Below are 10,224 nucleotides of genomic sequence, written 5' to 3'. Positions count from 1 at the left end.
GTCAGGCAGCTGTTGTTTTAAATAATCATCTGATGCACGTTCGCCGTGCGGCTCTCCCCACCTATGGCGAGCACATACGTCCCTTCCAGGCTGGCTGGAAGCCACCTCTTAATAAATCAGAGAAAAAGGGCTGTTCTCCCCAAAATGTCTCACCACGTGCACCAAGATGCAAGGAACCCTGGGCTCTACAGCAGGCTCCTGTGCCCATCACCGAGGCCTCTGGGCTGGCATGGCTCGGCACGGGGAGCTGACACTAGCACACGTAATATTGTCACGGGCGTTTTGGGACAAACCAGCCCCGAAGCAGGACCCCGGCCCCGGCAATCCCGGGAATCCCCCCGGGCCGCCCCGCTGAGGCCCCGCCGGCTCATCGCAGCTGTGGCCGAGCCGCCTTAAGGCGGGCGGGGGGCGGGGCCGACCCGGCGGGGGCGGGGCTGCCCTCGTGACGCTATTGGTGGCCGCGCCGGTCTCAACCGAGTAGTGCCGAGCCGCGCCGAACCGAACAGAGCCAAACAGAGCCGAGCCGAGCCGAGCCGAGCCGAGCCGAGCCGAGCCGAGCCGAGCCGAGCCGAGCCGAACAGAGCCGAACCGAACCGAACAGAGCCGAGCCGAACCGAGCCGAGCCGAGCCGAGCCGAGCCGGCATGCAGCGGGCGGTGGCGCGGGTGCTGCGCGGGGCGCGGACCCCCCCGGTGCGGGCGCGCTCGGCCACGGCGCGGGCCCCCCCGCGGGGGCTGCTCTATGAGCGGCACGGGGAGCCCCCGGCCGTCGTGCAGTAAGGGGGGATATGGGGGGGCGAGCGTGGGGGTGCGTTGCAGGGGGTGCAGGTATAGGGTGGAGGTGCAGGTGGGGGGGGCTATAGTGGGGTGCGTTGCAGCAGGGGGTGCAGGTATAGGGTGGGCGTGCAGGTGGGGGGGCTATAGTGGGGTTCGTGGCAGTAGGGGGTGCAGGAATGGGGTGGGGGCGAAGCTGGGGGTGCATTGCCAGGGGGTACAGGTATGGGGGGGCTATAGTGGGGTGCACTGCAATAGGGGGTGCAGGTGGGGGGGGCTATGCTGGGGTGCATTGCAGTAGGGGGTGCAGGTATAGGGTGAGGGTGCAGGTGGGGGGGCTATAGTGGGGTGCATTGCAGTAGAGGGTGCAGGAATGGGGTGGGGGCGAAGCTGCGGGTGCATTGCAGGGAGGGTGGGGGTGCAGGTGTAAGGGCAAGGCTGGGGTGGGGGTGCAGTGGGGGGCATAGGTATGGGGGGGATAGCACAGGGGTGCAGTGTGGGGTGGGGGTGCAAGATGGGGGTGCGGGTCTGGGGGTGCTGGCGGGCTACTTTGGGGGTGCGATGCAGGCAGGGTCGGAGGTTACCCACCCCAGGGTGGGGATGGGGTGCAGCTCCCTGCAGGACCCCCGAGGCAGTGCCAAGGGCGTTTGGAGGCTCCTGAGCGCCCAGGGGTACTCGGGGGGTGCCCCCATTCCCCACACCCCGCAGTGTGCCGAGGTCTCGCAGGCAGATGCCGGGGCCGGGGGGGGGGGCGTTGCTTCGGCAGGGCTTTGCCTTCCCGTCCCCCACCCGCCTGCTGCCGCTCCTTCAATTTGCCTTAAAACCACGTGTTTTTCCCAGGAAGCCCATTCGTGCTTAATTTGGGGGACGATGGCGAGCTCCGAGCCCCCGGCATCGCTGCGCCCCGGCTTCGTCCTCGTCCCGGTTGCATCCCATTGACGGGGTTTCTCTTTGAGGTCCCAATTAGGGGACCAAGCCGGTGTCGTGCCCATTGGCATCGCAAGTGGTTTTTGGGGACAGCGCCTGGCGCTCGGCGTCACCGTGGGATTTTCCTTCTAGACCGGCCAAAAAGCCTCGCAAGGGGAAAGTCACATTTTGGTGGATTTTATCCCTTTTTTTCCTGGAGGAGACCTCCAGGATTTGCTGACCCGGCTCAGGTCAATGCAGGAGGTGCTGATAAGTTATCCGGGTGCATCCAGACAGCGAACCCCCGGGTTTTTTTTGGGGGGATGGATGATTGCTTTTTCTTATGACCGTTTAATTGCGCAACGGTGCTTATCACCGCTGACGGCTCCTGAGATTTGCTGCCCATTGCTTGTGCAAGGCCGGTCTTGTGCTTCGTGACTTCTCTTTTTTTGCAGGTTTCTGAAAATACCCGAGTTCCCGTAACGCGAAAGCGGGGCAGGATGAGCCATAAAACCCCCGGCCAGCTGAAACACCGGCTTTTTTACGCAACCTGCTGAATTTGTTAAGATTAGTGAGCGTTACTTTGGTGACGTGGGATTTTGTTGGGTGGTTGGCTTTTAGCAGCCTCCATCAAAAATCTGTCCGTCTGTCTAATATAAATCTGATTTTTTTAATGGGATGGAAATCTGAGCGGCGGGTTTGTGCCCAAAGTGCTGGCACAGGGCTGTGCAGGGGTGCTGCGTGGTATTAACTTTAACCTCAATATTTAACCTCATTTAAGAAAAAGGAACGGGTTTTCAATTAGTCGGACATGCAGAGGGTGGCAAAACCCAAAATGATTTAATTTGCTGCCTAACAAGGCAGAAAAATACGTACAGCGTGGGGACGGCATTGCTGGGGGCCGGGGAGCCGGACGCACGGGCACCCGTTGGCAGCGATGCCTCCGCGTGGGACCCAGCGTCTTGTAATGCCGCTTTTTATTTTATTTTTAATTTTTTTAAACCTTAAACGGGATGGAGTCACCGTGTTTTCCCGCCGAAGCCTTGCGGTTGGGTTTGAAGCGGGTTTGCGAGGAGCTGACTTCATCCTGCTAATTCTGGCGGGGGGTTTGCACAGCAGCCGCTGCCTCCTGCCTGGGTGTTAGACGCACACCTGGCTTCGTAATTCACAACCTTGCCAAAAAACACACGTTTTTGAGCAAAATCCACCAAAGTCAGGACTCTTAGTCATACTCAGCAGCTGCAGGGCTGTATCCTGCACCTCGCTAATGCCAAACTCTCCAAGTGAGGTTTTTTTGGACCCTCCTGGGAGCGTCCCTCACGTTTCATCGTCCTAATTGCTAATTAGGAGAGGAAAATACTTGCAAAAGCCGGAGACCTCCTGAGATGGGTGTGCAGGGTCGGGACAGGCGGAGTGACGGCGAACGGGGGCATTTGCATGAGGCAGACGGAGGATTTCTGTGCTCGGGGGTGCACCCGAATAGCGGGGATGCACCCGCACAGCGGGGATGCTCAGCAAGGATGCAGGCTGTGGGCTTTCTGTTTGGGTGGCCGCTGCTGAAAGCAAGAGCTGGAGCCTGATGCCCTCACCCAAAACCATTATTGGAGCGTATGTAGGACCTATAGGCGGAGCTGCAGCCGGCGATGCAAATTCCCACGTGCTAAAAGCCTTCTGACATGCGCTCGGTGCTATTTAATTCAAACCTCAAAGTTATCTCCAAATCAGCCGGGCAGCTTGGAGGAGGGAAGGGGGAAACCACTTTGCCAGCACAGGCCAAGCCACGAAAAGAAATTTGACACGTACGTAGCGGCGTGTAATTGCGGCAAATAACCGCTCTTAAAATTGGCAGCCTTAAATGTAGTGAAAATTGCCTTCATCTTGCAAACGGGCACGACTGGATGGGTTTGCCCGGGCTGGGAGGTGGGGCAGGTAGTCACCGAGCCCCCCGTTCCTCTTTCCCCTGGGTTTGTGTCGTGGTGCTGCAGGGTTTTCTGGAGGAACTTTTCCCTCCTCTTGCAAAATCCAAGGTATCCCAAAAGTTTTATATTGCAATTCCCCCGGGGCCGTGCCCACCGGGAGGATGCGTTTGTGGGAGGGAGATGAGCTAAATTACCCAGCCCCGCTCTTCCCTCGGTGGAAGAGCATCTTCACCGCGTTTAAAACAGCCTCGTGGCAAAGGGGTTGGCGACGTCATCCCTCTTGGAGGGGCTTTTTTCTGTGCAAGGAGTATTTCGGGTTTGTTCCTAACCCCGGCTAAGGGTGTGAGGTTTGGGGGTGGAGGCGGGCGTTGCTACCTGCGGCTCCCTGGGGACAGAGGAGACTCGATGGGGACGTCTAAGTTGGACGTTGGGTTTCTTCACTGGAGGAGACCAGGCTACAGCAATAAAGATGAGGTGGGGAATACGGTGCTGTTTAAGTCTAACGTGTTGTGTAGGTGATACAGGCATCTCTTTCCAGCCTAAACCAAGGTGCATTAATCAGCCAAGCCTGTATTAACGCACTTTTCCTTTGTGTCTCAGACTAAAGGACCTCGAGGTGGCCGAGCTGGGGGACTCCGATGTCCACGTCAAGATGTTGGCAGCCCCCATCAATCCCGCCGACATCAATATGATCCAAGGTAACGCGCCGGCTGCATCTTTTTTGCGTATTAATTCTTGGGCGATGCTCCCGGCGGGAGGTCTGGGAGGGTTTGGAGCCGGCTCCTGGGACGGGGAGGTCTGGGGTATGACGGGCTCCACAGCCCACCTCCCGTTTCCCGGCAGGGACCTACGCCATCCTCTCCCCGCTGCCAGCCGTGGGAGGGAACGAAGGTGTCGGGGAAGTGCTGGAGGTCGGGCGTCGTGTGGCGGCTCTGAAACCCGGGGACTGGGTCATCCCGGCGGGCGCCGGACTCGGTGAGTGCGTACCCAGCCGCGGCACCGCTGGAGCCTTGCTCACCGGCGAGGTCCTCCTCTGCATCCCCCCACCTGCAAAGCATCTTCTCGGGGTTTTTTTGGGATGCTCGAGCCCAGCAGGAGCAAACCCGTAGTTGTGCTCTCGTGCGAACCGATGCTTGGGGAGGTGGTGCGGGCATTTTGGGGGTCCCAGAGCAAAACCGCTGCTCTCCAAAGCACCCTCTTTGCTGGGTGTGGGTAGAGCCCCTCCCGCTTACAGCAATTACATCTAATTGGATGTGACTTAAAATGGAAAAAAAAAAAACTCCATTAGAGAATGTTCCGGGTGAGGGAGGCAGCAGTCGGAACCCATTTAGTGCCACGTTAGCCTAGTCGTGAGGAGAACAGGCTGGATTGTCTCAGACTGGAAGCGTCGGGATAACCGCTGGAGCTGCACAAAGGCATCCTCGTTTCGCACCTGTTTAGATCTCGGTTTAAATTTTATTCTTTTTGCCATGTATTTTTAATGGTTGTTTTTTTTTTTTTCTTTAAAACGAGCTCAATACCTGATCCCCAGCCACAGCGAGTGATGCTGCTGGTCCTCTGCAAATGTGGGGGGTCCCCCGGGGAAGGATGGGGGTCCCCGGGGAAGGATGGGGGTCCCCAGGGAAGGTTGGGGGCCCGCGGGGAAGGGGCTCCTGTACACGGGACACATGCAATGCAAATACCCGGAGCACTTGTAATAGGAGCAGTAGCGATGCCATTGATTATGCTAAACTTGAATTTAGAAATAATCTACTTTTTTATAGCACAGACCCTTTATGGGGCTTCTGCGCCGTTATAAAGCATCGCAGCAATCTGTGCTTCTCTGGAAACAACCGCGTTTTGTCACATCTACTTAGAGCTTCTTTAAAGACCCGGGATAAAGCATTTAACCTGTGCAAGGTCATGGTTGTATCTTATTACAGTTTTCTCCTTAACAGTGCTCTGATGGGAAAGCACGGGAATTTATTTTCCAACAAATGTCTCTTGTGCTCCTCCAGAATGCCAATGGCCAGAAAAATTGTCGCTTCTGGTTTAGTGTAACAGCTTGTTCTTTGCCCGTTTCTTCTTAAAAGGCTTTTTTGCTTAATGGGGGAAGGAAAGCTGTCTAGTTAAGATCCAAATGTGATATTTTTAAACATTAAAAAAAAAAAAAGTAAATGGATGATAGGGGGTTAAATCGGGTATAAATATAGAGAGACTAAATCTAAGTAAATTGGCTTTGAATATACGGGCTCATCCACAGGATGGGGAGTATTTCCATTAGCTCTGCACACACTCCCTGTGCCCAGGGAGCTCCGGTCCCGTTATCCCTCTGGGAAACAATTAAACTTCGCTGGGTGATAAATCTCAGCAGGCAACGGGGGATCCATCCCCTGCCTCTCGCAATATTTTGGCCGTACCCGAACAGGAAAACGTTTCATAATTCACTCTCCGGGATTTAGACGTGGCGTAGCGATGCTGCCGCGACCGGCGTTAAGGCTATGGCGTGAGTTGTGGCCTCATAACGTTTTCCTTTCCTTGCCCACCTTCCTGCCGCGCTGCCGGTACCCAGGGACGTGGCGGACGTGGGGGGTGTTCCCCGAGGAGACGCTGCTGAAGGTGCCCAGCGACATCCCGGTGCTGTGCGCCGCCACCCTGAGCGTCAACCCCTGCACGGCGTACCGCATGCTGACCGACTTCGAGACCCTGGCGCCGGGTACGGCTTTGCTGGCTGGAAAGAAATCCGGGTGGATTTGCCGGTCGCTTCTGCAATGAAAATCTGGATTTATTTCTATCCAGGTGACTCCGTCATCCAGAACGCCGCCAACAGCGGCGTGGGCCAGGCTGTTATCCAGATCGCCAAAGCCTTCGGCCTCAAGACCATCAACGTGGTGAGGGACAGGTGGGTCCCCTGGGAGAGGAGAAGATCTCCTGCGGGGCAGGAGCTGCCCTTGGTCTGGGTTGGAGGTTGGCAGGAGGTCGGGAGCTGGATCTGGTCATCCTGCCCATCCAACCCCGGATTTTTCTCCTGTTGGCTCCTCCAAGGTGTCCTCCAGCCTCTGCCCTGTTGTCCCCAAGCTACGTCTGCGCAGGAGGGAGGAGAAGGCGACACTACTTTCTGGCTCATCGAGTCCTTTTTGGTTTTTTCCTCCCGCAGACCTGATCTCCCAAAGCTGGTGGAGAGGCTGATGGCCCTGGGCGCAGACCACGTCGTCACAGAGGAGATGCTGAGAAAGCCAGAGATGAAAGATGTATTTAAGGTACCTCAATGCGGATCCCACTGGAGCAACCGGAGCTGTCCCTGCGGGGAAAGACGCGGGGATGGTGGGAAGGACAAATCTCTCTCTCTAGATCAGGATTTAGCCCCAGAAGTTGAGGGCTTTTGCCGCTAACCCAAGGGTCGGATCATAGATTTTAGCTCTCCGACTCTTAGCTGCCCCCAGGTAAATGTTGAGGTTAAGGCAGTTGCTCCATCAAGAACCATGGTTCCATCCTCAAAAGGAGCCCTAAAATTTGGGAACCTTCTTAATAAACTCTTGCAGAGCATCCCGAAGCCCCGGCTCGCCCTGAACTGCGTCGGAGGCAAAAGCACGACGGAGATGCTGCGGCACCTGCAGTAAGTTTGGCTGGGTGGTGGCTTGGGCACGGGCGCGGGGACGGCAGCCGGCACCGGGGGGTCCTGCTCCAGAGGCCCTGGAGTGCAAGAGGTGGCCGGAGATGTTGTTAGCTGATGTTGGTCATCACTGAAGTTTTGGTGAGGGGAGATGAGTGGAGAAGAAGTGGTTTTGGAAAACAGCAGTGACTTAAAGTTAAACCATCATCACCGTGTGTCTCAAACCCTGCCGGTGGCTGGAGGCAGCTGAGGTTCGGTTATGAAGGTCCACCAGGTCCTGGCCAGGTATAACTGGTGTATTTAGCTGCAAATTCAGCTTAATGGTGCATGGGAGTGAGAGGGGAGCTCTGGAAAGTGGAGTCCGAGGGGTAACTGGGGGAGCCCTTGGTGCACGAGCAGCCCCGTCGGTGCAGCGGTGGGGCTGGGTACGGCGGAGGGAGAGGCTGGCAAGGTCAAAGCTGCACGTTGGGGACCGCATCACCGAGTACCCCCTTCCTCTTCCAGGCCCAAAGGGACCCTGGTCACCTACGGGGGGATGGCAAAGCAGCCCGTGATGGTGCCTGTGGTGAGTACTGGAGATGCCGCGAGGGAAATTAAGAGCATGTCCCCTGCGCCCCACTGCTGATGTCCCCGTCCCCTTGGCACCGCGGGAGCTCGGCTCTCGCCTGCCTGCAGCAAGAGGCTTCATTTTCTGCCGCTGTCACCTGCTTGGGTGTCACGTTCAGAGCCTCCAACCTTCTTTTTTTGTAACTGATGGGGTCCGTTACGGGACGGGCTGCTTTGCTTCCCAGCGCGAGTCTCTTGGCTTTATTTATGGAGGATTTGGGCCGATGTGAAATCCCAGCAGGGAAATGGCCCCGCAGGCGCCAAGCATCGAACCTGCCCCGACTCCACGCCTGGGAGTCGCATCTCCGCATCCCGCGGTGCCCTGACTCTCAAATGAGAGCGCTAATGAGGGAGCGAGGAGCCTCCCTGCCACCTTCCACCGCTGTCACGCTGGGAGGGGACAGGTCTCACCCGGGTGCGCGGCTCCCTCTCTCCGCAGAGCGCGTTCATCTTCCGGGACTTGCGGCTTCGCGGCTTCTGGATGACCCAGTGGAGGAAGGAGCACGCGCAGGGTGAGCCGGATGGGTGCTGAGGGACGGCACCGGTGCGGCGGGTCGGCACTGGAATGGGTCGCTGACCTGCCGCCCCGGTGCTCTTACTTGTGTCGTGAGCGCTGATAGTCCTCAGCGCGGCTGAAACGCAGGCGCTGGGCGCTGTGACTCGGGCAGGGACCGCGGCGTGCCACCACGCCGGGGGCTCTTGCCCCATCCCACGTGCCCGAGCTGGGAGCACGTCGCACCCAGCGTCCCCGGGAGCCTGTGCGGCTTCAGGCGGGTGTTTGCCCGGGGACGGCCGGTGGCTCTGGCACGGCGCAGGACGTCGGTGAGAGCTCCCTCCTTCCCTTGCAGACCAGGAGAGCCTGGCCAGCATGATGGACGCCTTGTGCCAGCTCATCCGGAGGGGACAGCTCACCGCGCCCGCCTGCACCCAGGTCCCGCTGCAGGACTACAAGGCAGCACTGGAGGCATCCATGAAGCCCTTCACGTCCTCGAAGCAGATCCTCCTCCTCTGAGCCCCCGAGACCTCGGCTCGTGGGCGGCAGCGGGCTGAGCCCGGTGCTGCTCCACCGCAGCCAAGCTTTCCCTTGCTGCCTTGTCCGCAGACCAGAGATGCTTAGGGAAAAAAACCTCCAGATCCACTGGTTTTTCTTTTTTTTTTTTTTTTTTTTTTTAACTTTTGGGTGCCCACTTGAAGTTTTAAAAGCCTCTGCAGCTTTGCACGGACAGCAGCGTGCTAATTGCTCCTGAAGGGAGGCTGCAATCTCGCTTTAGCTGGGGTGAGTTTGGGTGCAAGAGAAAGCTCAGGGAGCCCGGAGCCGGCGGCTCGCTCGGCTCAGGGTGTCAAAAGAGCAGCAGTTTCCCCTCGTGCGTGTTTTTGGGGCTGGGGGGGGCTGCACCCCCGCCTCCGGCCTGGCTTAGCAGCTGGCAATGTTGTTCTGCTGTTTGCACTGTCCCTCCAGGTGATTTTTGGCTGCTTTTGGGTGACTTCGCAGGGTAGCAGGGGGCTGGTCGCTGCCCTTCCCCCAGCCGGCACGGCCCCCCCTGCGCTGCTGCAGCCTCTGAGCCACCTCCATGTCCCCCCCCTCCGAGTTCAGCAGCCAAGTGCCCCGGGGCTGGGGGCACTCCCCACCTTGAATTGCAGAGAAAAATCAGATTTTAAAATTTATTTTTTATTTTTTTAAATTTTTTTTTTTTTATTTTTCCCTGCCCAGCCCATGCCATACTGGCAGGACGGGGGTAGAAGAAAAACACCAAGTTACCAAGTACCAGCCAGCGCTGCCGCGCCAGCGGGAGCTGTAGGACACCCTCATCCCTTCGGGGACAGCCCTGGGCTGGTGGCATTCAAGGTGGGGACAGGAGTCACCCAGCAGGTCACAGCCAGACCCGGGCAGGGCAAGGGGGGCTTTTTGCAATACCTGGACTTGAACTCAGTTTTGTTCCCACTGCCACTACTGATTGTGACAAAAAACCTCTTGGAAATCAATGTCTAATATACATATATTTTTTTAAGATGCTGCCAATAAATGTTTCTGTGCTCAGTCCGGCGTGCGAGGGTGGGCAGGGGATGCACGGCATTAAGAATGGGCAAATCCAATGCACCGGGTTCCCTTGCTGCCTGGCCCTTTCCCCCTCCAAAATCCTGGGGATTTCCCAGCCTATAAAGCTTTAATTATAATTACACGTAAGCAGTTAGCGTCCTGCTAAAAGCGGCTGCAGGATGGATGTGGTTTTGGGCAGACAGGGCTGGCTCTGCCCCGTTAGTGCCCATCGGGCACCAAAAACAGCATTTCTGACCCCAAATCTGTGCCCCAGGACAGGCAAAGATACATTTTTCCCCCCAGTTATTGCAATGGGAAGGATGAGGCTCATCCTCAGGGCAACAGGGCAGGGGGACAAGAGCCACGAGTCCCTTCCAAAGCCATTTCGCAG

At 57.5% G+C, this 10,224-nt stretch overlaps 1 protein-coding gene across 2 annotated transcripts; it reads left to right on the top strand.

Annotated features, from left to right (window-relative positions):
- The first annotated feature begins 461 nt into the window (after positions 1-461).
- Positions 462-9,819, top strand: MECR (mitochondrial trans-2-enoyl-CoA reductase). 2 transcript variants are annotated; one of them, XM_075173664.1, is made up of 10 exons: positions 462-774; positions 4,198-4,295; positions 4,441-4,572; positions 6,149-6,292; positions 6,376-6,478; positions 6,734-6,836; positions 7,119-7,192; positions 7,694-7,754; positions 8,235-8,307; positions 8,644-9,819. In XM_075173664.1, the coding sequence occupies exons 1-10, from the start codon at positions 644-646 to the stop codon at positions 8,805-8,807; spliced, it is 1,083 nt and encodes a 360-aa protein (XP_075029765.1). In that variant the 5' UTR covers positions 462-643; the 3' UTR covers positions 8,808-9,819. The 2 variants fall into 2 exon arrangements, with proteins under 2 accessions (XP_075029765.1, XP_075029766.1); XM_075173665.1 differs by having other exon boundaries at positions 600-691; positions 8,649-9,819.
- The last annotated feature ends 405 nt before the right edge of the window (positions 9,820-10,224 follow it).

Source organism: Calonectris borealis, chromosome 25, assembly GCF_964195595.1.
Source record: "Calonectris borealis chromosome 25, bCalBor7.hap1.2, whole genome shotgun sequence".
Taxonomy (NCBI): Eukaryota; Metazoa; Chordata; class Aves; order Procellariiformes; family Procellariidae; genus Calonectris; species Calonectris borealis.
Note: the sequence above shows the minus strand (reverse complement) of the source record. Positions and strands in the feature narration are given on the sequence as shown.